Source organism: Bufo gargarizans, chromosome 8, assembly GCF_014858855.1.
Source record: "Bufo gargarizans isolate SCDJY-AF-19 chromosome 8, ASM1485885v1, whole genome shotgun sequence".
Classification (NCBI taxonomy): Eukaryota; Metazoa; Chordata; class Amphibia; order Anura; family Bufonidae; genus Bufo; species Bufo gargarizans.
Window position 1 is genome coordinate 36,663,028 of NC_058087.1, and position 26,824 is coordinate 36,689,851.

Here is a 26,824-nt window from a genome sequence, read left to right on the forward strand (position 1 = left end):
GAGAGAGCTGAGCCTCTAGGTGTAATGGCAACACCCCCATTGCTCCTAGAGGCTCATTTGCATATATTAAAACATTATTTTTCTCAGCAATGCAGACACATATGAACATGGGACCAACACAGATGCCTTCAGCTGCCAAGTGCACATGTAACAGGTCAGCCAGTGTCATAGGGACATCTGCTGACAGATGCCCTTTAATGTAGCAGGGGTGATATTTGCATAAGAATCTTGATTTTGTGGACATGCCCGAAGAGTGTGAAAGATGACCTAATTACAAAGGCTCATCCTGGTGACTTTATACATAATACATACTGTGTAATTATCATTTCTGGAGGACACAACAGAATTCCCGGTCTGTGGCCTATGCCGACTTGGATCATTTTTCGGTTTGGTTATTTGTTACACGTTGTAATGAGGATCTTGTATACGTGTTTTTAAGGAAGCTGTTGAAAACCACCAATGTGCATGTTGGCCCAGGTTTTGGCTGAATTGCATCCTCAACATGTGAATTTAGCCTTAAGGGTACAGGTTAGGCACAGATTCACTGGCCACGTACACAGAATAGTGTACATCGGGGATCGGGAACCTCCAGCTGCTCCCAGAATCCTTTGGTTACTTCTGTGGGAGTTACAAGAACAGTGTGCATGCTGGGGATGGTAGTTTCACAGCACCTGGAGTGGTGAAGGTTGCTGATCATATTGAGGATTAGACCAATGCTATTTTAACTTCAAACTACATTGAGATAAATAGCAATTTATAATTAATCATATACCATATATTTGTGGCAAACTATAGTTCCTCAGTGTACAGGAATCCTCCTTTGTTTTCTTTGCATGCATGTGCTCAGAAGCGCATGAATTGCATCAACGTTGGCGTAAGTTCTGTTCTACACCCCTTGTAAAAGCTCCCCATCCATCAGGTAGCATAGATTTTACTACTTGACGTTCTGCAACAGCTCTGTGCTCCATTCCAAATGAAGCAGCTCTTTTCTCACCCACAGCAGGAAATCCCAGCACAGTTCTAAGCCTTAGGCCTCATTCACACTTAAGTGACATGTGCTGTCTGTGTTGTCCAAGGACAGCACACGTACTGATTAATTGTTTTTTGTTTACACGTGTTTTTATTTTATTTTTTACTGACCATGTATACTGACGTTCGTGATGCGGACTAAACACAGCCCATTGAAGTCTATGGGTTAATGAAAAGCCACTGACACGACACGGGTGGCAACGGACCATTGGTAGGGGATGCTTTGGAAATTAATTTTCAGCTGAGCAGCGTCCATGGAATACAGATGACCAAAATAATGGACGCACGGATCAAACATGGATATTTCACGGATGAAACACTGACCTCAAACGGACACTGAAATATGAGGCCTTAATCAGAAGTTGCATGCAGCCAATCCGCTAGGTTAGACTTGTTTTTGCCTCTCGCACACTGTTGAAGACGGCAGCAGAAAGAAGCGATTTCTCTGCTCAAGTGTGATGAATGAGGGTGAAGTTTCTAATGTTTTTTTCTTACCAGAAATGTAAGGCACAGAGACGGGAGATTTTCATGTGGCTGGACGGCTGGTGGCACGCTGCCCGTATACTATGTTGCTTTCGACTCTCTACATTTTCAGACAGTGCTCAAAGGGAAATTGCCAATATTGCCAGTGCATCCTAGTATTCCTGTGTTGTGGCTTCCCGTATAGCCTCCGAACCAACTGATGGAAACTGAACAAGGGGATGAAAGATCATTCGGTGACAGCTAACTCCATTTACAGTGCTAATAAAATGTCAATGATGTAAATGCAGCAGATTTTTTATACTTTTTTTTTTTTTGCACTGTATTTTTGTCCATTATTTAAGTCGCCTCCAATAAAAAAAAAAAGCAGGTAAAATGGTGGTATGGACATAGCCACCAGGCAATATCATTAGGGTGCACTGGTAGGATTGGTTAATGGACAGTGTGATTTCTAACATGTTCTAGTGTGGAAGTTACAGATGGTGACACTCAATTAAAAGGAGCGCCACTGCTGCGCATATTAAAAAGGCTACCATAGATATACTAGACTACCAGACATACAGTGTTAAGATAAACTTTGCATATCCAGTCAGGGTTGTTTTTTTTTTTTTTTGTTTTTTTATATGTAATCTAGCATAAAAAGCGGTACTCTGGGTATATTTATATAATTTATGTCCTTTTTAGTGTTTTTAGATTTTAACCATTTTTTATGTTGAGCAGCTCTTGGTTGTATCAGGATTATTTTATATATATATTTGTGTAAGGGGCTTACGGTAGTACAGTGAAGAGCCCTGGGAAAGCAGGGAATGAGTGCAGTCGGTTGTGGTGTGCCGAAACCGAGGATGAGGTAGGCCTGAGAAAGAAGAGGGCCTACCCAAGGAAAAGATATGGAAGAAATGAGTTGTAAATGAGTGGAGTGGTGGGAGGGTCAAAGCTCAGACCTCAATGATGCAGGAGCCAGGTAAGGAGAGTGCCCTAAATAGGCTGGAGGCGGACCTCAGCCCCTCCCACAAATCCAGGCAAACTGCCTTAATACTTGTGTAAGGGGCTTACGGTAGTACAGTGAAGAGCCCTGGGAAAGCAGGGAATGAGTGCAGTCGGTTGTGGTGTGCCGAAACCAAGGATGAGGTAGGCCTGAGAAAGAAGAGGGCAAAAATGGAAATAACCAGTTTATTGTAACCAATTGATGTATCAATGGCTTAACCCGACATGTTTTGGAAAGCCACTCTTGTGTTGGATTGGGAATGTATGCGTGTAAGCGGATGACTCCCGGCGCCCCAATCCCCTGATGACATGAGTGAGGATGTTGGCACTGGAGGCCGTGGACGTGGCTCCAATGCAACAGGAGTGCCCTGAGCAGTTGGCTGCGTTGAGGCCTAGTTGTGTGAGGGATGACCCGGCATGGGTCATGAAGGTGGTGGTGGTGAGTACCGAACCATGTAGTTGAAGTAGCGGTTGAGAGGGTAGAACTTGTGACGCTGATTGTGAGCATCCAGGACCCTGACTGGAACTGTTGTGCGTGGGGTAATGAAATGTTGACGGGTAAGTGCTGACTATTCTTGGAGTGAGGTAAGGACAGGATGTAGGGAACCATGTGTTTTGACAAGTGGGAGACAAGAAGACAAGGTGAGGTTCGGGTCGTGGAGGCTGTAGTGAATTTCCAGGAACTCAGGAATCCGTAGATGGTCAAGTAATTTGCCGTTTTGATGATGGAGTTGGTATCTGTTTCAAGAGGCGTGGCGTCCAGTAAGTCGGATAATGCTTTGAAGATATGATTGACTATGGGTAGCCTCTGGGCTGGACGTGCGGGTTCCGTTTCCTGAATACCTCTGTGTATGGATTTGATCTGGTGCGAGGACATGAAGCTGATGTTATTGGGGTGTGTGATTAGCATATGATGTTGAAATGCCAGTGAGATATAGTTTGATGGTGTTGTATGACATGATTTTGAGGTGGCAAAAAGAAGCCAACCCCGGAAGAGACTTCATGATAAAAAGGGGTGCGGGATGTTGTGTTCCAACAGGACCTGTTGAATAGTGTGAACGCTCTGTCGTGTGTTCTATGTGTATCGTCTGATAGTGCTGAGCGAGACAAAGACTGGCTATGCCGCATGATGCCTTCTAATCCAGAATGAGCTGTTTGAATGATGGAGTGATGGAGGCCGTGGGTGACGCTGATGGGAGAGCTTGATGAAATGCCTGAAATCTGACGCGAGACAGACTGACAGCTGCCGTATTGCCCACCCCCGGGACATGGAAACAATGTGAGAAGAAATTGTTATTGCAAGCGGCCAACCAAGGAGGTCTCTGCAGAAACCTCACGATTGTGAGAGATTTGGAACGATCCTGTTGATGAACTGACAGGTCGTATGGTTGTCTGACTAGCACCGGACCGACATGTTTGCCCCTGAATGACCCCACGCTACGGCAGCCGCCCCGATGGGGTAGAACTTGAAAAGCGCTGAGGCAGCGGAGAATCCCTCCAAACCCTGGACCGCAGGAGGCCAGCTGCCCCACAGCCAATCGTTCCCAAAAATGGCCGCGAAGCCTGTGGTAGATGCCGCATCTGACCAGATAGAGGGGGAAGAGTCCGACGGCTGAGGGAGAAACAAGCCCCCGCCACTCCAGGTGGACAGAAATCTCCCCCACATGCCCAGAGCTGCCTGCAGCGTGGGCATCCAGGGACACCCCGTGCGAGTCGTGTAGGAGAAAGGGGAGAGGTGCAGGAGCCGTGATATAAATGAGCGACCCCGAGGTGGATGCGCATGGCAAAGATCAGGGAGCCCAACAGGGACTGCAGTTCTTTGCGGTTGCCGGTGCTGAGTTGAAGGTAGTTGACTATGTGGGCGAGAATGTCCTGGATCTTCCCGGATGGCAAACTGGCTTGCATTGAGGCTGAATCCAACTGGGTACCCAGGAAAAGTGATGACCGTGTCTGGCCCTTCTGTCTTCTTGGTGGCGATGGGTACCCCAGGTTCCTCCTCCGGTATTATGTGCGCCGGGCTGACTTCTTGGTCCTCCAGGCTAACGGTCGACGTGATCACTGGCAATCCGGCCGGCGCCGGTGATGCTGCCGGTGGTGGCCCTGCCAAGGAGAGGGTCGCGGTGACTGATTCCAGCCTCTCCAACCTGGCATTGACTTTAGACATGGATGACATTTAGGGAGGACAGCATGGTATGTATATCCCCTGTGCTGGACTGGCTAGGTCCTTCCCCTGCCTCCCTGTTTATCGATTGGCGTGTGCAGCAGCCGGAAAAGCTCTGCTTCCCTCGCCGTGGCGGGGAAGGGAACATGCAGTCACCTTAACTCTGTCGTTATGCGCGGGATTGTCCAGGATCTGATGGGTGCTGGACTGGCTAGACCGTCTCCCTGGGTAGCAGTGACGGATCTAGCAGGGGTGCCAGGTAGGGAGAAGTTCTCTATCCCTTCCAGAGACATGGTAAAACAAAACAGTTGATTAGCTTGGGGAAACACAGGATCGTGCTGGCAAGCTAGCTAGGCCGGATGGCGAAAAATTATACTTGCATGGTGACAGATGAGGCCCTGCTAGTTGCCAAGCGGCTTTGAGAGGCTCTACCTATGATTTGGCGCGAGGGGATAATGAGGCCACTCGAGGTAGTGGCAGGATCGTTGGCCTCTCGGTGACTGTAAGACAGGACTAGGGGAAGGGAGTGACAGGTGAGGCCCTCTCTATGCAACATGCGAGGCGGCTTACTAACGAGATGGCGCGTTGGGCAGGTGCCTCCGTACGTTTGAGGCGGGGTGTCGGCCTCGCGGGACCACTAACTACTGGCGAAGCCAAAGAAGGGGGGGGGGGGTACCTAGTGGGATGATGGTGGCCCTAAAGCCAGCACGCTGACCCTAACGGGACCGTCCGAAATGTGAGGAAGATTTAGGTAAATGAGCAGGTGAACGTACCTGGTACCAAGAAAAAATTCTCCGGCTACACGGTAGTGTAAACAGTATAGGTTAACCGCCTAAAACACAAGGGGGGGGGGGGGTAGACATGACAAAGTGTGAGAAAATGTGTAAAGCATGTGGTACATGTGCATGACCGGGAGGATCATGGCGGTTGTCCGTGAAATGACAGCTTGCGCCTGGTATGAAAGGGGGGGCCGGTGCGTGCCGTGTGGCCATGCCCAGGTGAAAGTGCGTGTCTGCAATTGGATGGCGCATAGGGACCGTGCCCCAGCCATTCCACCTGTCCATTTGTGTGTGAAGCAGCGACGTGAGTCTTTTCTTTTTTTTTTTTTTTTTTTTCCGTCCCCTGATGATCTGATTATCAAAAGGGGAATGAAACATGCATCACACTGCCGGTCCAACTGATGAGATTCACATTTGGCACTGAAATCCATTGCAATCCGTGGGACATGCTGAATCCCTGGTGAACACCGGTAAGAAGGATGATTGTGAATATGCAAATTGCTGCTGCATGATGATGGTAGTGCCCATGATGGAGAACAGGGGGGGGCTGCTGGGGAGTATGATGATGGGGCGTGCTGGGAGGTTCTCTCGTCGTCCGCCGGCGTGCCCCCCGCACCAGATGCGGCTCGCACGGCCGCCGGGACACCGCGCACGCGGCGACGGAATCGCCGCGCATGCGCCGAATCCCGGCCAGCGCATGCGCAGACCAGGCACCAGGACGCGGGCGGGCGCCACCGGCCGCGCGGCGGGAGGAGTGGTGATCCAGCAGGAGGTAGCGGGGAGGGGACGACAGGGCCGCGGTGAGCCCTGTGAAGGTGAAATGAGCCGCCCGTAATGACCGGGGGGGGGGGGGGGGATGAGTGGGTGTGGTGTGCGCAGGAGGCGGCGGGGAGCGCCAGCCTGATGATGACATGAACGGGGGAGGAAGGGGGGGCCTGACTGATGGTGGCCGCATGGAGCGACATCGGTGACTACCCCCTGGCGGCGAACCCATGCGCCCGGAGTCCGCCCGCGGGCGCCGGGATACCACGCATGCGCCGAGAAAATCGCCGCGCATGCGCCGAAAAATCGCTGCGCATGCGCAGAAAAATCGCCGCGCATGCGCAGAACCGGCCCCAGGGCGCGGCCGGGCGCCATTGGCCGCGTGCAAGCGGAGCGGCAACAGGCAGGAGGCTGCGGGTCAGGAGGTGAGAGTCTTCCCACGTGAGTGAGACAACGAGTGGAGAGGAGGCCGCAACAAGCAAAGGAAAGTTTGGCTGTTGTTTACCTTGGTGATTTGTCTTCTATGCAGGATTCTGCCATCAGCATGGGGCCATACTATCTGTATGTAAGAGCGCCAGCCTGGTGAAGTGGACATGAACGGGGGAGGAAGGGGGGGGCCTGAATGATGGATGTTGGGGGGTGATCCCACCAGGGAATGGGGCTGGGACCGACAGGGGCTGACCGGAATCTGCTGGGGAGACGTGAGAAATGCCTGAGAAACGAGCTGGCGGTGACTGCTGCGAGAAGCCGTGACCTGGGTGCAGCGTGTGTGAGACCAACAGAAAAGGGGGGACCCTGCCGCATGCCGTCAGAGTGTAAGGCCGGAGGTGGTGCAGATGTGAAAGAGAATGCATGCCCAGGTGTGACAGAAATGCTTAGTGACTTGTATTGAAACCGTGACATTGGTGCGCCATGATGAAAAGAGCTGAACCAGTACTGGGGCAACCGTGAGGCCCTGCTGACCCGTACGAAATAACTCATACGCATTTGTGCCCCTGCAGCCGTGCACATGAACATGAGGAGGAGGAGGGGGGGGGGGCATGAATGTGGATGATTGTGGGGTGATATGGACTGAAAAGGAAATGGGGAACGAGCCTGGAAACCACAGGGGTGCTGACCGCAGTGTTGCCTGTGGGAAGATTGCTTGAACGAGACATGACAAAATGAGATGCTGGTGACTGTGAGAAAGGCGTGATATTGCGCAGCGTCTATGAAATGAAATAAACAGAAATGGGGGATTAGGCCAGAAACCATGCCGCATGCTGCAGAGGTGTTGACCGGAATGGTAGTACGGTGTGGACAAATTGCGCATGAACAAGGCGTGACAGAAATGAATACTGGTGACTTGTATGAGAAAACCGTGACATGGGTGCAGCGTATGATGAAATGAAATGAACCGGTACAGGGGCAACCGTGAGGCCCCGGCTGTACCGTATGGATGACTCAGAACTACTGCCTGCAGCCGCAGGGGTGTTGTCCGGAGTGGTGATACGGTGTAGGTAAATTTATACATGAACAAGACATGACAGAAATGAAATGCTGGTGACCTGGGCGAGAAAGCTGTGACATTAGTGCAGCGTTTGGTGAAATGAAATTAACAGAAATGGGGGATGCCCAGGAAACGACTGCATGCTTGCCGCAGGGGTGCTGACCGGAATAGTGGTACGGTGTAGACAAATTGTGCATGAACAAGGGGTGACAGAAATGAAATACTGGTGACTTGTATGAGAAAACAGTGACATGGTGCAGCATTTGGTGAAATGAATTGAACCGGTACAGGGGACAACCGATGACTCGCAATTTAACGGGCAAAACGTGACCCCCAGTGAACCTGAGTAAAGCCGGAAAAATAGAACCGAAATGCTCCAAATCCAGAACTGATGGCAACGAAAAACTCCCAGAAATTCAGCGACTCGCAGGCAACTCTCCAGACACTCCACAAGCGACCTCCTCTCTCAAAAGCTCAGACCTCAATGATGCAGGAGCCAGGTAAGGAGAGTGCCCTAAATAGGCTGGAGGCGGACCTCAGCCCCTCCCACAAATCCAGGCAAATCTGCCTTAATACATATATATATATATATATATATATATATATATATATATATATATATATATATAAAATATATATATATATATATATAAATTTTTTTTTTTCACTATAAGTGGTTGGTTGTCAATCAGCAGGTCACTATAGTTTTGAATCCATATTTCATACCATTTTGTTGCTGTAGAGTATGTGCAACCTCTGTACATAGCCGGCTGAGCTGCTGTTCCTGACATCACACTGCTGCTAACATGTCAGCTGTCTGCACTCCCCATCCTCCACTCACATCTCTGTTAAAACAATGCAATTGAAGGGGTTAGTTGGACAAATTATCTTTCATCCCCCATGCAGTGTCCTTTAGCAGGCATGGAGGCTCCTTAAATGAGCGTAGTTTAACTTGCTTTGTTGTCAGAGCGCTTTTTTTTTTTTTTTTTTTTTTTGCTTGCTTTTTTTAAGATATGGAACTATTTATAAAGATCTGTGTTCATAGCGGTCGAGGTTTTTATAGGTCTGAGCTGTAGAAGAACTGCAGGATTATCCGATAAGGTCTCATTCACATCAGTGGTATTAGTTTCCATTTCTTCTCCTCCATCATAGTAGCAGAAGATCGGAAATAACAGAACTGACAGGAACAAAGCCTAACAGATCCTACTGACTATTATGGGATCTGTTCCGTTTCCATTCTGGTGAAAAATTTTTTTTCTTTCTTTGATATATTTGACAATTTCTGTGGCGCCTCCAACACAGATGTGAACATATCCTAAAAGAACTGCAAATGATGGTCACATGAACCAGGAGGAATTGTTGTGTTTTTTATATTTTTACATTCCAGTGAAGGATAACGTTCTTGTAGAACAGTCTGCAGCACTATCAGGAATAGGCTCTGGAGACCAGAGGCAGAATTACCAAATAAGTTCAATCAGATAGAGCACTAGGATCCGGGCCAGCGCTGACTGCATCACACAGAAATGAGATATTTCATTCCAGAATATTGGGACTTGTATGTTTTTCTTTCCACCACTTATTACTTTTTCACCTGGAGTCCTTCCAGATATCTGTACCCAACAGACCACCCGTCAGCAAGGTTCTTAATCATCGTTACTAAGCTTTTCTCTCGTTGCAGGCTTTAGACGATGAGGTTTCCCCAACCGGGAAACAGAACCAGTGGCATAGCCGGCCTGTGTCTGACTGGAGCGCCCAGCAAGTGTGTCACTGGTTAATGGGAATGAACATGGAGCAACACATTGAGGAGTTCACAGCCAAGAACATCGATGGTCAGCAGTTAATGCTACTGGACAGTGATAGATTAAAGGTAAGGTTCATTGTGTGCTCCAGCCTGTGGAGTTGTGCATCTTTTTGTTTTCATGAAATATTGTTTCTTAGCAATAACAATAAATAGTAACAAAACAGCACTAAATATTTATCAGTAATTGGAAATATCTGTTTCACTGTCCCTTTTCTAGCTTCGTTCATGTAGTGTTGGTGAAAGGCTGCCATCTGCTGGTAAAATAAAAAACAGCACTCACTTTTAAAATTGAAGTCATTAAAGGGCCTCTGTTAGCATGATCAACCCTAGTAAACCAAGCATATTGCCCAGTAGGGTTGATCATGCTGACGAAAACTATATCTGCAGCATTGTAGAGATGTCATTACATTTAGCTTTATGCAAATTAGACAGTTCAAGCAAGAGGGGCCGGAGTAGCTCTTGGAGCACCACTACTGCTATGTCCCCAGTGCTTAGTCATTGGTTGCCAACATTATTTATGGTGTAAAAACGGTCCTTGGCGTCAGTGTGTTTTAGGCTGAATGTATGATTTTGCTAATGCGCTGTGGCCAATATGTAGGCATTCATTCAAAATAAGGCCTAATATGTAGGTATTCAAGGGAGCGAAGGAGAGAATACTTACCGTTGCGTCTTCCCAGCAGCCACCAATGACCATTTTTACGCCATAAATAATGCTGGAGCACCAGAGACTAAGTGAGTCGCAGCGTAGACACCATTATACAGGGCTGTCAATCAAAGGGGAGGGTACGGAGTACTATCGGTGCTCCAAGAGCTACACCGGTTCCTCATTGCTCCTGCTGCCTAATTTGCATAAAGCTAAAAGTAATGATAATCTCCAACGTTTTAAGCTACAGAGAAACGACAGATATCTTTTTCATCTGCATGATCAACCCTACCAATCAATAATCCTGGTTTAATAGGGTTGTTCAAACTGACAGAGGCTCTTTAAAAAACAAATTGCATAGGGTGCACTAATTATACATTTCATTAGCAGGGAGAATAACCCGCTGAGGCTGCCGGGAATTTCAAATTTCCAACTTTTGTCCATGAAAGTTCTGGTTGCTTGATTGAAGTCCCACAGGCTGAGTATGACCTCACGAGCCACATCTGGTGCACATGCAGCGAAGCGAGATATAATGGCCTCGGCTTCATCTGCGCATGCACTGAAGGTGGCTTGTTATAAAATATCTGACCTGTGGGCCATAAATCGAGCCCAGGCGTGCTCAACCTGCGGCCCTCCAGCTGTTGCAAAACTACAACTCCCAGCATGCCCAAACGGCTTACAGCTATAAGCCTACAGCAGGGCATGGTAGGAGTTGTAGTTTTACAACAGCTGGAGGGCCGCAGGTTGAGCATCCGTGATCTAGCCAAAGGAGGGAGAGGCCAGCCTGACTCCTGAAGAGCGAGGCCACCCCTGTGACTATATATTGGCACAGGAATGCAGCATTGGGAGTCATTTTTCTGCATGGTGCAAACAAGCCGAAGAACATCATTGGGAATCTATTATTGTCCTCCATTACAGATTGGTGGTTTAGAGGCCTAGAATGTACTGGCACGTTCCCTTTTAAGTATAGTTTAAAGGGAAGGTTTACTTTACCCAGTGTTATATACTCTGAGGGAATTCGGAGTTAGTATAGGCCTGTGATGGCTAACCTCCGGCACTCCAGCTGTGGTAAAACTACGACTCCCAAGATGTACACTTGCTTGGCTGTTCTTAGAACTCCATAGAAATGAATAGAGCATGCTGGGAGTCGTAGTTTCACCACAACTGGAGTGCCGGAGGTTTGCCATCACTGGTATAGGGGGAACCTTATCTTTTGGGCAGAGCAGAGAGCAGTTACAAGGAGCGTCTTTTAGCTGTAGAAGACCAGTCCTGCATTACAGAGACAGCCTTGATAGGGCACTGTGTAATGCTTGATTTCCCCTGTGGTGGCGCTGCTGGGAAACTAAAGTTTTACTGACGGGTTCCACCAAAAATTACAGCTAATCTTCGGAGATCAGGGGACAGTGTCAAGAAACTTCTAAGGCCGGGTTCAAATTCCATTATAGGTTCCGTTGTAACAGTTAGAATGGAATTCTAGGACTGAATGCAAAACGGAAGCCTTTAACCCCTTAAGGACACAGCCCTATTTCACCTTAAGGACCAGGCCATTTTTTGCAAATCTGACCAGAGTCACTTTAAGTGCTGATAACTTTAAAACGCTTTGACTTATCCAGGCCATTCTGAGATTGTTTTTTCGTCACATATTGTACTTCATGACACTGGTAAAATAAAGTCAAAAAAATTATTTTTTTTGCCCCAAAAAATACCAAATTTAACAAAAATTTGGAAAAATTTGCAAATTTCAAAGTTCCAGTTTCTCTACTTCTGTAATACATAGTAATACCCCCAAAAATTTGGATGACTTTACATTCCCCATATGTCTACTTCATGTTTGAATTATTTTGGGAATGATATTTTATTTTTTGGGGATGTTATAAGGCTTAGAAGTTTAGAAGCAAATCTTGAAATTTTTCAGAAATTTACAAAAACTCAATTTTTAGGGACCAGTTCAGGTCTCAAGTCACTTTGCGAGGCTTACATAATAGAAACCACCCAAAAATGACCCCATCTAAGAAACTACACCCCTCAAGGTATTCAAAACTGATTTTGAATACGTTGTTAACCCTTTAGGTGTTGCACAAGAGTTATTGGCAAATGGGGAGGAAATTTGAGAATTTAATTTTTTTGTCTAATTTTTCATTTTAACCCATTTTTTCCACTAACAAAGCAAGGGTTAACAGCCAAACAAGACGGTATCTTTATTGCCCTGACTCTGCCGTTTACAGAAACACCCAATATGTGGCCGTAAACTACTGTACGGCCACACAGCGGGGCGTAGAGTGAAAGGTGCGCTGTTTGGTTTTTGGAAGGCTGATTTTTATGGACTGGTTTATTTACACCATGTCCCATTTGAAGCCCCCTGATGCACCCCTAGAGGAGAAACTCCCTAAAAGTGACCCCATCTAAGAAACTACACCCCTCAAGGTATTCAAAACTGATTTTACATACGTCGTTAACCCTTTAGGTGTTGCACAAGAGTTATTGGCAAATGGCGATGAAATTTGAGAATTTCATTTTTTTGCCTAATTTTCCATTTTAACCCATTTTTTCCACTAACAAAGCAAGGGTTAACAGCCAAACAAGACTGTATCTTTATTGCCCTGACTCTGCTGTTTACAGAAACACCCCATATGTGGCCGTAAACTACTGTACGGCCACACAGCGGGGCGTAGAGGGAAAGGTGCGCCGTTTGTTTTTTGGAGGGCTGATTTTTATGGACCGGTTTTTTGACACCAAGTCCCATTTGAAGCCCCCCTGATGCACCCCCAGATTATAAACTCCATAAAAGTGACCCCATCTAAGAAACTACACCCCTCAAGGTATTCAAAACGGATTTTACAAACTTTGTTAACCCTTTAGGTGTTGCACAAGATTTAATGGAAAATAGAGATACAATTTCAAAATTTCACTTTTTTGGCAGATTTTCCATTTTAATTTTTTTTTTCCAGTTACAAAGCAAGGGTTAACAGCAAAACAAAACTCATTATTTATGGCCCTGATTCTGTAGTTTACAGAAACACCCCATATGTGGTCGTAAACCGCTGTACGGGCATACGGCAGGGCGCAGAAGGAAAGGAATGCCATACGGTTTTTGGAAGGCAGGTTTTGCTGGACTGTTTTTTTTTACACCATGTCCCATTTGAAGCCCCCCTGATGCACCCCTAGAGTAGAAACTCCAAAAAAGTGACCCCATTTTAGAAACTACGGGATAGGGTGGCAGTTTTGTTGGTACTAGTTTAGGGTACATATGATTTTTGGTTGCTCTATATTACACTTTTTGTGCGGCAAGGTAACAAGAAATAGCTTTTTTGGCAGCGTTTTTTATTTTTTTATTTACAACATTCATCTGACAGGTTAGATCATGTGGTAATTTTATAGAGCAGGTTGTCACGGACGCGGCGATACCTAATATGTATACAATTTTTTTTATTTATGTACGTTTTACACAATGATTTCATTTTTAAAACAAAAAAATGTTTTAGTGTCTCCATAGTCTAAGAGCCATTGTTTTTTCCGTTTTTGGGTGATTATCTTAAGTAGGGTCTCATTTTTTGCGGGATGAGATGACGGTTTGATTGGCACTATTTTGGGGTGCATATGACTTTTTGATCGCTTGCTATTACACTTTTTGTGACGTAAGATGACAAAAAATGGCTTTTTTTTACACCGTTTTTATTTTTATTTTTTTACGGTGGTCACCTGAGGGGTTAGGTCATGTGATATTTTTATAGAGCCGGTCGATACGGACGCGGCGATACCTAATATGTATACTTTTTTTTATTTATGTAAGTTTTACACAATGATTTCATTTTTGAAACAAAAAAAATGATGTTTTAGTGTTTCCATAGTCTAAGAGCCATAGTTTTTTCAGTTTTTGGGCGATTATCTTAAGTAGGGTCTCATTTTTTGCGGGATGAGATGACGGTTTGATTGTTACAATTTTGGCGTACATGCGACTTTTTTGATCACTTTTATTACCTTTTTTTGGGAAGTAAGGTGGACAAAATTTCAATTTCATCATAGTTTTTTATTTTTATTTTTATGGCGTTCACCGTTCGGGTAAAGTAACATGACTGTTTTATAGATCAGGTCGTTACGGACGCGGCGATACCAAACATGTGTAGGGAATTTTATTTTTTTAATTTTTAATCAGTGATAAATGTGTTTTTTGATTTTTACCTTTTTTTCACTTTTTTTTTGACCCAGACCCACTTGGTTCTTGAAGATCCAGTGGGTCTGATGTCTGTATAATACAGTACAGTACAATATATATTGCACTGTACTATATTTTACTTACACTGAACAGATCTATGCTTTCAGCACAGATCTGTTCAGCACCATGGACAGCAGGACGCCTGAGAGGCGTCCTGTTGCCATGGGAACCTTCCCCGTCTGCTCAGTTATGGTCAGAACTGCGCAGACGGGGAAGGGTAAGGACGGGGCTCTGGGGGGGCTGTCTGGGGGCTCTCTCCCTCTCCATCGGGGGGCTGCAAAGGCACTGCAGCCCCCCGATCGGAGAGGGAGGGAGCTCCCTCTTACTGTTAACTTTTTCCATACAGCGGTCCGTACGGACCGCTGTATGGAAAGGGTTAAACGGCTGACATCGCATCACCGATGTCAGCCGTTTATACCAGGGTGCCAGCAATGTGCTGGCACCCTGGTATACCCACTGTACACCAACGATTACGCAATAGGAGGCGGGCGGGGGATCGCGATCCCGCCTGCCGCACCGCCCGCCTCCCGCACCGCCCCCACCGCCCGCAACACCCCCCCTGCACCTCCCACCGGGCTAAAATCATTCAGAGGTGCAGGGGGGGGGTGATAAATATATATTTTCGCCACACTAAAGTTTCTGATCGCCGCGGTCAGGGACCGCAGCGATCAGAAACTGCAGAAAGCGCAACAAACCGCAGGTCTGAATTGACCTGCGGTTTGTTGCGATCGCGGACATGGGGGGGTCACGGGACCCCCCCGCGCATTTAGCCGAGGTGCCTGCTCAATGATTTGAGCAGGCACCTTGTTCCGATCACAGCCGGCCGCACGGCAGTGATCGGAACAACACATGACGTACCGGTACGTCATGTGTCCTTAAGGACTCGGGAAACATGCCGTACCGATACGTCATGTGTCCTTAAGGGGTTAAGGGGCATTTTGTTTTGCTCCGTCCTAATACATGTCTATGGGGGCACACAAGGGTTGTTTGTTTTCTGTCATGTATAACCTCTTAAAGGCTTCCGATTTGCATTTCAGTCCTAGAATTCTATTATAACTGTTACAACTGAGCCAATAACGCCAATGTGAACCTGGCGTAACAAGCAGGGAAAGTCCACAGTGGACAACCCCTTAAAGCAAGGATCAGCAACCTCCGGCACTCCAGCTTGTTCTTAAAGGGAACCTGTCATCACCTTTATGCTGCCCATACGAACAGCAGAATAACGTAGACACAGATGAGCCGATTTCAGCGGTCTATCATTTAGAAGTTAAAAGTAAGTGGTTGCCGAGAACCAACATCACAATCATTGCAGACTGGGTCTGGAAAGGAGTCCCGGCCACCTGAGAAGAGTCCTGGTTATTCATGATCTCCTGCTCTCCTGCCCACCTGCTGATGGCTGACAGTCTTCTACCTAGTTTTCTCCCTTTCTCTCTAGGAGAGAACTGCCAATCATCAGCAGATGGGCTAGAGAGCAGGAGATTATAATAACCAGGACTCTTCCCAGGTAGATGTGACTCTTTTCCAGGCCTGGGCTGCAATGATTATGATGCTGGTTCTCAGCAACCACTTACTTCTAGCTCATGAGTCACACACCGCTGAGATCAGCATTTCTGTCACTATTTTATGCTGCCCTCAGTGAGGCCCACATAAAGCTGATGACAGGTTCCCTTTAAGCTGCAACTTCTAGAATCCTCCTTTCACTTTTTAGAAGAGTTATGCCTCATGCACACGACCGTAGTTCTGGTCCGCATCCGAGCCGCAGTTTTTGCAGCTTGGATGCAGACCCATTCACTTCAATGGAGCCGCAAAAGATGCGGACAGCACTCCGTGTGCTGTTCGCATCCGTTGCTTCATTCCGTAGCCCCGCAAAAAAAAAAAAAAAAAAAAAGTCCTATTTTTGTCTGTTTTGCGGACAAGAATGGGCATTTCTACAATGGTTTGCGGACCACAAAAAATGGCACGGTAGTGTGCATGAGGCCTTACAAGAACAGCCAAGCAACTGTGCATGCTGGGAGTTGTAGTTTTACAATAGCTGGAAAGCCAAAGGTTGCTGATCCCCTGCCTTAAAGCTGTTGTACAGTATTATGAGGAAGTGACCGCCATCTTTTCTTTCTGGCGCAGTTCCACTCTCATCCATGGGTTGTCTCAGAAGCTGCAGCCCACTGCAAGGAGAGCTGTGTTTCATATATTTAGTTTTGTTCACCTTTTTTCTTTTACTTTTAAGGCACTGGGTGTTTTGAGCCACACAGACAGGGCCACAATCAAGAAGAAGATTAAGGAAATTAAAAAAGCACAAGAGAAACTGGAAAAGCAAAAGGAAAAATGTTCAAAGAAGGAAGCACAGAAGAGGAGCGGCGGCGGCGGAGGAAAAGTGGTCACCACTGTAGAATCGAGCTGCTAGGATAGCACCCCGTGTGTTGTATATGTATATATCTGTACAATTAAAGTCACAATGGCAGTTCTCTAACGTAATTAGACGATTTAACTACTCGTAGGGTCTTCTGAAGTGTACGTCACATGAGGAGCAGGATTTTTATCTAGCGTTTTTTTTTATTAAAAAAAAAGATACTATATTTGTACTGATTTCATGAACTGTAATTTTTAAGTGTCTGAGGATGTGGATATTTTAGAGATGATCTTTATTTTCTCCTTTCCCTGAAACAACCACTTTAATATATATTATATTCGCATAGGACAAACGGGATACACGCGCTTATAACTCCTGCGGTTACAAGACTGGTACGTCTGTAGGTTGGCGACAGGAGGTGTAAATGAGTGATGTGAACTTTAATGTAAAATATGTGACCAGAAATGACCTTGGGCACCTGGATGCGGATACGTTTTTTTTAAGACCAGTGAAACTGAGGAGCGTGACCACTGCTAACCCTATAAACAATGATCTCCTGTAAAATAGTTTATAATCACTTGCCGTTGAACGCCTATTTTCTTATTCTGTCCTGCCTAATTTCTTGATCTATTGTGGTCAGAGACAAATCCTAAAATTCTAGCAGCCTTCCCCAGAGGGGAACGTGGAGCATACAGGTTATACATTTCTTCCAAAGATAAAACTGTATGCATTAAAGCTCCCCCTAGTGTTGGATGAAGGCGGCTAACATTTTATGATTTAACCCTAAGCCTAGCAGCTCTGTATCAGAAAAAGGCATGTCAAGCGACTAAGATATTTTAAGAAATGAATCCGTACAAAAATGACGTGGTGTTAAAAGGTGGATGTTCATTTTCAAAATTGTATTTATTTGACTCCTGTGTTTAAATAAACCCTATAAGATGATGGATGCACTGTAGGTACTTAATAGGAAGAAATATGTGCACCTGTTTACCTGTGGTACTCTGTTAGTCACTTTCTAAGGCACATTTATGTGGTCTGCCCCCCCCCCCCCCCCCCCCAAAAAAAAATCATTGCTTTGTGATTGTCTATAATACACAGTGCTTAAAGCTGCTGTTTAGTAGCTATATACAGTATATAGCTCACAGTGCCACACTGCATGAGAAGTCATGGCTGTGACAGTTTGCAACAGAGTGGGACGTGATCCATAGAAGTCAATGAAAATAGATATTGCTGCTGCACTGACTTTTATGTTGCTGATCCAGTTACCATACATACAAATCCCAATACAACAGAGGTAAAGGGGTATTCCTATCTCAAACAATGGGGGCATATCGCTAGGCTATGCCCCCATTGTCTGATAGGTGCGGGTACCACCTCTGGGACCCGCACCTACAACGAGAATGAAGCGGGGAGCGCTGTGGCTGGAGGACCCTGGATTTTTCTGGGGTCCGTCCACCACCAAGCACTGCTCCCATAAAAGTGAATGGGACTGCACTGTGCATGCGCGGCCCATTCTCCCATTCATTTCTATGGGACAGACGGCAATAGCCGAGCCAGTGCTCGGCTATTTTGGGCAGCCCCATACAAATGAATGGAGGGCAGCTGCACATGCGCAGTGCGCCCTTCGTTTATTTCCCGGCTCAGTTCTCATTGTCCTACAGCTGGGACCCGCACCTATCAGACAATTGTCTGAGATGGGAAGACCCCTTTAAGGGGCACCACTACACTACCAGCACATTCTGTATCTTGCACCACTGCTGTAGCATTACTAAACTCCGCTTTTTACTTTCAGCATAACCTCCATAGCAGCAATTTTTAAACTACCCTTTCTGGAGTTGTAGGGGTAAGTAATGGTGTAATAACCCACGTTCACATACTGGAAGTTGCTGTGCGTTTTCTTGATATATTTTTTGCTGCCAAAACTAGGATAAGATCAAACAGGGGACAGAAAGAAATATAAACCTTCTCTTCCCTGCTGGTTCAGATTCTAGTAATCAAGGCAGGAAACGCACCACCCCAAACGACAGTGACACTGTGGCCGAAGCGTGAGACTAAGTTCTGTGGTAGCTGTTTTATACGTCTGGTGTACAGGTTTTGTGTACTTTAATATAGAGATTGATACACCAATATATTTTTGTATTCTTTATTGGCGATTGAGAAAGGTAGTAAAATGCTGTTGGGCTTAACCTCTAAAGGGAATGTATCGGCTGTTGGTCTCGTATTTTGGCTCTTTATAACCTCAGAATTTTTTATGAGCTGTAATACGGCACCCTAATGTACCTCTGCATGCCTTTGATTTCTTTAGGGTGAATTGTGTTTCTACACCATGGTGTGGACAGGTGACTTAGAACCTCTGTATGTAGGACACCTAACAATGAACATGTCTGTGGGGATCAACACTTATCTTCTGTATGGGGGATGAATGATCCTTACTGCCATCGCTCGTCCCCATACACATTCATTGTTTACACGGCCCGATCTGCTGCCTAGAGACAATGACCCTGGTGTTGGACTCTCATAAACAAGCTTGTGGAAGTATATGAGATGACCGGCAGCACCTTCACACAGACCAGTTATCGGGAACAACCATTCCTAGGAATGCTACTTGTACACCTTTTGGGGGAAATTTTTTAAATTATTGCATTGTACTTATTATGAGCTAAAATCATTTTTTCAATTGGTCTTTATTAACAATATGGAATCCTTTTTTTGTGTACAGAGCTGACATGCTGCAGTGACAACCTGCGGATTTTCTGTATTTTCAGTTATCTGGGGAGCAGACAGACTCCTTGTCTCTGCTCTCTGACATTATAAACACTCATTATAGCTCAGTTCTTATATTATTGATAAGAATGTGGCTTAAATACCTGTTTATGACCTCTTAGTAGTTTAGAGATTTGTTATTAGGTGACCGGCAGAAAGTGAAAGTACCAGTCACGCAGGTATAAAAACGGTTAACCCTTTGTGACAGAATAGCTCTATTTTTAATAAAGGCAAATTGAAAATATGAATTTTACTCCATTTTTGGCAACAAAAAAAAAATTCAATCAAACAAAAATTGCCTCTAAAGGTGTACATAGCCTTTAACGCCACTGACACTACATTACCATACTTATTTGGCTTGGTTGCTTGTGCCCATCAGCTGCTGTACAGGTCTGATGGGGGGGTCCAAGCATTAGTAAGATATTTGAAATATTTGTGTTGCTGAACTCCGTCAAATGTAATCTATCCCAGAGACCTCCTCAGACACATTGGGGTGCAGGTGTATCAAAGCTGGTACAAAGGAAAAACGGCAGCCTATTGCGTTCAGTTGTCAGATGCCCTGTTGGGTTGTTGTGGGCAGTTACCGTACTTTTGCATCAGTTTTATACCTCTGCCTCTCCATGTTTTTACTCAGTCGGAAGCCACCTATTTGTCACAATATGAGTGACATTGACCTTTTTAGGGGACAGTATAAAAAATAAATGAAATCAATTGTATGTAATTTTTTAGTAAACCCTTCTCCCAGTATAAGTGTAGGCAGCTATCCATTTCCAGTGTTCGCCTCTTCACTTGTTTAGATGATGCTGTCTCTTTATAGATTATAATTGTACAATAGTTTTTGTTTTTTCTTTTTAAGTACAAATGGATTCTTTTACCACTACATGACTGCATTACTGCTGTGCTTTTTACAATCCTGTGCTAATTATAATATTTTTTTTTTCAACTGTGGACCAACCCTTGCTCTGAACTTCACTTCTTCCACTAAATGTAGCTCTTTAAAAAAAATCATGAGAAACTAGAACATTTTTGTAAAAAAGAGTGTTTTATATAATAAAACTGACAATTTTCTGCAATTTTGGGTTTCTCTCTTATTTTGTAAATGTGAAAACTACTCCTAATCTGTTGTATTGGATTTTCCTGACCGGTAATTGGCCATAACACAGATTACGGTATGATAAGCCAATTAAGCGAAAACTGCATGGTAGAACACTAGGACTGCACATGGCCATATTCTGCCTCCATTATGTGCTGCCATGGAGGTGCCTGAGCCCTGTATGTCTAACCTGCAATTCAGTATCGGGCCTCATGCACACGACTGTATCCGTATTTGCAGTCTGCGAATTGCTTGTCTGCAAAACACAGATACGGTTGCGTTTTTACCTTCCACAGTACCCGTAATGTATTACAAATGTCTATTCTTGTCCGCAAAATGTGGATTGAAACAGGCCTCAATCAAGCAGAAAATTTGTGGGACGCTCCATCTGTATGCTGCTAAGCTCCCTCATGATATAATAACCCCCCCCCCCCCCCCCATACAGTATAATGGCCCACTAGGGGTCATTATACTGTGTGGGAGCCACAAGGGGACGTGTAAAAATGTTTTTTGTATTGGGAGGGTGCCAAAATAACTTGGGTAATCCACTGGGAACAGCAATATGTAGAGTTCTAAGTAAACGTGCTTGGGAATTATTAGTACAAGTAGTTACTAAAACAGACATCACTAGACGTGACGGGTCCTCTTTTAGATTCAAAGCATAGGTCAAACTATAACCCTGGTTTCACACCTAGGCGTTTCTCAAACGCGCGTTTCTATGCGCGTTTTTTTAATAGTGAACGCGCGTTTGGGTGATTGACAGCAGTGTTGTCCAAAGAGTCTATGGCCCAAACGCGCGTCAAACGCGCCAAAAAAAGCTCCTGTACTTGTTTGAGCGTCGGGCGTTTTACAGCGCGATCGTACGCGCTGTAAAACACCCAGGTGAGAACCATTCCCATAGGGAATCATTGGTTTCTCCGTGTTGAGCGTTTTACAGCGCGTAGGAACGCGCTGTAAAACGCTCAGGTCTGAACCTAGGGTAAAAGCGATAAGAGGCATAAACCATCTCTTTGTTTCTCTGTTCCTATCAAAAACTGGTTGCCTTATCGAATTTAGTTACTATGTACACCTTTGCTTAGTCCATTCAGTACGTTTAATAAGCTGCAAACATTTCCAGATGCTATGGATCTTAAAAGGCCAAAACGGGAATCTAAAAAAAGCATAAGGTATAGAATAGAAGGACTGAAAAAGCAGCAGATCTTAGAGTACTTTCACACTTGCGTTAAACTTTTCCGGTATTGAGTTCCGTCCTAGGGGCTCGATACCGGAAAATAACTGATCAGTTTTATCCTAATGCATACTGAATAGATTGCTCTCCATTCAGAATGCATCAGGATGTCTTCAGTTAGTCTCTGTACAGTTTTTGGAGAGAGAAAATACTGCAGCATGCGAAATCCGGCATTATTTTCCATTGAAATGTATTAATGCCGGATTCGACCCCAAGTGTTCCGGAAAAACTGATCCGGTTTTGCGGTCTCCGCATGCGCAGACCTTTAAAAAATGTAAAAAAAAATAAAAATACCAGATCAGTTTTTTCCAGATGACAACTGGAGAGACTGATCCGGTATTGCAATGCATTTGTGAGACGGATCCGCATCCGGATCAGTCTTCAAATGGTATCAGTTTGCATACAGATTGCCAGAATCCAACAACGCAAGTGTGAAAGTACTCGCTAGTACGCATTAGGTGCCGGGAGTGAAGCGCTGCAAACGCTTCCGGTACTCTCCCTCCTTGGTCTTCCTTCCTGGGGCTGGCGCTGCACTGTACTGACCCTGTACAAAGTCAGGTGACATGGTAGTGCGACTGCTGCCGGAGATGGAGAGGAGCCGTGGTGCAGGACAGGTAAGAGGAGTTATTTATTTTCTGATCTGCGGTTTTTGGCCGGGGGTCTGACATTGAGGGCTGATCTGAAGTCTGATGGGGTTCTGACATGGAGGTCTGATGTGATGTCCTGATATGGGGGTTCGATCCAATGTCCTGATATTTATTGGCGTCTGATAAAAACAATTTTTTTTCTTATTTTCCTCTAAAACCTGAGGTGCGTCTTATAAAGAGAAAAATACAGTATGTATTTTATTTTTTACAGGCAAAGCTTGAAATTAGTTTATTACACACAGAGGATATACTAAAGGGTTAGATACACACACTTACTGGAGGAAAACGCAGGCAATACAAGTGATCTCAGAATCCCAGTTTAATGATCTTTTAAGATGCAATAATGACTTAAGGTGGAGGTGACCGTGAATCATACACAAATCTGTGCTACAGCGATGTAGAAAGAATTAACATCAAATCTCCACTAGCAGTAGCGGGTTATACTGAGCAGCTCACAATTTTATAGCAGTTCTGTAACAGACTGTTTAGACAGAGTTCACACAGGTGGCTATGGTTCTGTTCATAAGGACCCCTTTATAAAGGGTTCGTAAGGGTTTCATCAGTCTCAGACTGCACCATTCTTACTATGTAAATTATCCGATTCTCTGACGGAAATCTGTTTAGATGTCCAGAATGTTCTAAATTCCCTGCAAACTTAGAAGGTAACATGCTGAGCAGCTGCCACTAAAGGGACATTAGGAGCCTATCTCATACTGTATGCAGTAAGCTCCCTCTAGTGGTGGCTGCAGGTAGTCTGCTACTAATCTATCGATATAGAAAAAAAGCTGACATTCATTTAATGCGAGCAGATCCTTCACTATTGCCACTTTTGCTGTTGCAGTGTTTTAACAGCAGTCAGAAATGCAATGTTGGCGAATATACATTTCTATATTTTTTTTTTTTTTTTTTACTGCTGCAGTCCCACAGACTGCAAAAGGGTAAAAACAAACTAAATGAAAATTTACAAATTGCCTCTATAATCCTTATGTGCAGTACTGTACCTGTTATAGAATCACACTTCTACAATATGAACATGGATTATTATTTTATTCAGTGATTGTGATGTAGTTCTTACCATCACCACTTCTAATGGCCCCTGTGTGAACAAGGTCAGCACCACAAAAGTAGCACTTAAAATATCACATCATACATTTTTGTTCCTTTTACATCTGCTAAAAATGGCAGTTGTATAAATTCTCTATATCTCTGTGTGTGTGTGTGTGTGTGTGTGTGTGTGAGATTATATATATATATATATATATATATATATATATATATACACACACACACACACACACACACACACACACACACACACACACACACGAAAAGAACAAGGCTTAAAGGGAACCTGTCACCGGGATTTTGTGTATAGAGCTGAGGATATGGGTTGCTAGATCGCCGCTAGCACATCCGCAATACCCAGTCCCCATAGCTCTGTGTGCTTTTATGGTGTAAAAAAAACTATTTAATACATATGCAAATTAACCTGAGATGAGTCCTGTCCCTGACTTATCTCATGTACAGGACTCATCTCAGGTTAATTTGCATATGGATCAAATCGTTTTTTTACACAATAAAAGCACACAGAGCTATGGGGACTGGGTATTGCGGATGTGCTAGCGTTGATCTAGCAGCCCATGTCCTCAGCTCTATACGCAAAATCCCGGTGACAGGTTCCCTTTAAAGTTTATTCACTTTCTGAAAAAAAAAAGGGTAAAAACTAAAAGGCACAATACTGGAACAGGGTAAAAAAAACATCTGAACCTTAAGGCAGAGATCAAAAATCTGAACCGTCAGGAAAGTGCAACAATACAGTGATGGTTATGAAAAAAAAATTAAAATTTTTATCCCTGAGGTTAAAGGGCTTGTTTACATTTGCCATTCTGGGAGCCTTAAAAAAATAGAAAAGAAGATACAGATTGGTTACTTGAGGAGAAAAGAATTGGGGGGTACCAACTATCCAATCTGTTAAAATAAATAATTATCCCCCAAAAATGCAAGTGAGAAGCAAGCCTCAATAGCAGCTCAGTGATGTGGACCCCCCATATTTGATCTGTATTCATCTAGAATACTGCACTATGGAGCCATAAGTTTAGTTAAAAAAAAGGGGTCGCCCCGTGAACAACCAATATCGCCTATCCACAGAGAACACGAGCCCCAGAGTCCATTGTGTGAATGGAGCATAATGCCCATGTGCAACCAGCGCTCCATTCACTTCTATGGAACCAAGTGCTGTACAAGTGATTGGGGGGTCCCACCAATCATAACCTATCCTGTGGATGGGTAATGAAGCTCATTCGTAGGGTGACCCCTTTCATTTTATAAATATTTGGGGTTAATTAATAAAAAATTCCAAAGACTAGGTTCATGTCACCACTGTGCACACAGGCCTCTTAATAAACTCAATGCATGTTTTTGCTGTCCGTGCACCAGAAACTGAAATATTTACCAGCCATGAGCGCTGGTGTAGACTTCGGCTATACCTTACGCCAATTTCTGGCATAAATTATAGTAAATCCCATGGACTGAAGATGATCACCCTCCCTTTTCGTACCACTCGGAAAAGTGACAAGCTCAAAAATTCACAAATGCTGTAAATGTCTTGTGTAAGAAAATGTGACTTTTTTTACCCTACTTTTGTGGCTTAAAAAAAAAAAAAAAAAAGTCCCCTGCTAAGTCCAAAAGTCCAATAGCTCCTGGTAAGGGCTCGTTCACATTTAACTGTTGTACGTCAGTCCATCGTCCACAGCTGAACTGAGAATCATTGCATGCAAAATTTCTATCGGCTGCAAAACCGATGTCTCCAGACATAGAATTGACCCATAGGAAACGATAGGAGCAGCGGTCATTCAAATTCATGGGATCCTATGGCATCCATCTCTTTATTGGTCTGCAATAATGCATCTTAATTACAGGTAATATAGGGAATCCCCTGAAACTTGAAGGAGTTTTCCAATCTCAGACAGTGGGGGCATATCGCTGGGATATGCCCCCATCGTCTGATAGGTCCGGGTCCTACACCGAGAACGGAGCCCTGAAAATTGCGGAGGGCGCACTGCACCCCACAGAAAATAATGGGAGCGGTGGCCGCACAAGCGCGGTGTGCTCTCATTCACTACCATGGGGAGAGCAAGTGGTGGTGACCGCACCCGGGGTCCTCCGGCCACCACAGTCCCCCGCACAATAGGACAATAAGGGTGATATCCTAGAGATATGCCCCCATTGTCTCAGATGGGAATACCCCTTTAAATATACCATATTACTAAATACTGCAAAGACCAGTATATAGCAGCTACCCTGTTTATTATTAGTAGCTAGATAGTATGCCCATGTTAGGGGTCCCAACGGTCAGCTCCACACCAATCTAACAGTTTTTCCCTACCCAGTAGAAAAGGGATACCCTTTTCTAGCCAGAATACCCAGATCTGTGCTGAGGACACTTCATCAATAAAAAAATTACTTTGACAACCCCTTTAAGGGCTGGGAATTCATCCCCCTTGTCAATAAAGAGTGTCCTCAACACTGACTAGACAGATTGAATGGATACAGCCCATTAACAAGAGGAACAGTAATGTCAAGTGGTCAATATAAGTCTAAATTTCTAGGCGGAGGAATAACGGAGGAACAGCACAACACTGAATTCTAAGAAAATATAATGCAGCTTTGTTATTTTGGGAGGGATACAGTTATTTATTAAGACAGATATGACAGAAGAGATGAAAGGTCCACCACAGTGATTAATGTGTGAATGTTAGAGATGCACTTGGAAAATATTCATTATATTATTATGAACATATTTTATATTTAAAAAAAACGACACTGAACTCTCTGGCTCCATAGTGTAGCAAGAAAAACCGAAATCAAATTGAGTCTCACCTTGTCCTGCTCAAATGAAGCATTTTGCTTCGCTCAATCATAATTCTTCACTCTTGGTATGTCTGAAAATAAAATATATACAAAATAGCACAAAAATATCTGTAGAGAAATCCAGTTCTTTCCAAAAAGGCATTTTACACGCTTAGGAAACCAACTGCCAGTCAAGAACAAGTCTAGAAAGAATTCAGGCTTGTGACACCACAAAGTAAAATAGAGGAAGTGCCGAGTGGAGCCCCCAAAAAAGTATTGCTAAGGTTAAAGAGGACCTTTCACTACTCTACAAACTAAAAACTAACTAGATCAGTGGGCAGAGCGGCGCCCAGGGTTCCCCCTGCACTTACTAGTAAGTCTGGGCGCCGCTCCGTTCGCCCGGTATAGGCTCCGGTGTCTGCGCTCCCTCTGACTGATTTCTTGTAGGAGGCGTGACCCTTGCTGTAGTGCTGGCCAATCGCAGCGCACAGCTCATAGCCAGGCTATGAGCTGTGCGCTGCGATTGGCCAGCAGTGCAGCAAGGGACACGCCTCCT

General features: G+C 44.8%; 1 protein-coding gene across 4 annotated transcripts in view; it reads left to right on the forward strand.

The window, feature by feature from the left end:
* The window catches only part of LOC122944462 (neurabin-1-like), a 102,909-nt gene extending 85,985 nt beyond the window's left edge, over positions 1-16,924 (forward strand). For all 4 annotated transcript variants that reach the window (XM_044302744.1, XM_044302741.1, XM_044302742.1 and 1 more), the window contains 2 exons: positions 9,363-9,551; positions 16,566-16,924. In XM_044302744.1, coding sequence (XP_044158679.1) covers positions 9,363-9,551; positions 16,566-16,742 — 366 coding nt within the window. In that variant the 3' untranslated portion in view covers positions 16,743-16,924. The remainder of the gene's footprint in view (positions 1-9,362; positions 9,552-16,565) is intronic.
* Positions 16,925-26,824: the final 9,900 nt, after the last annotated feature.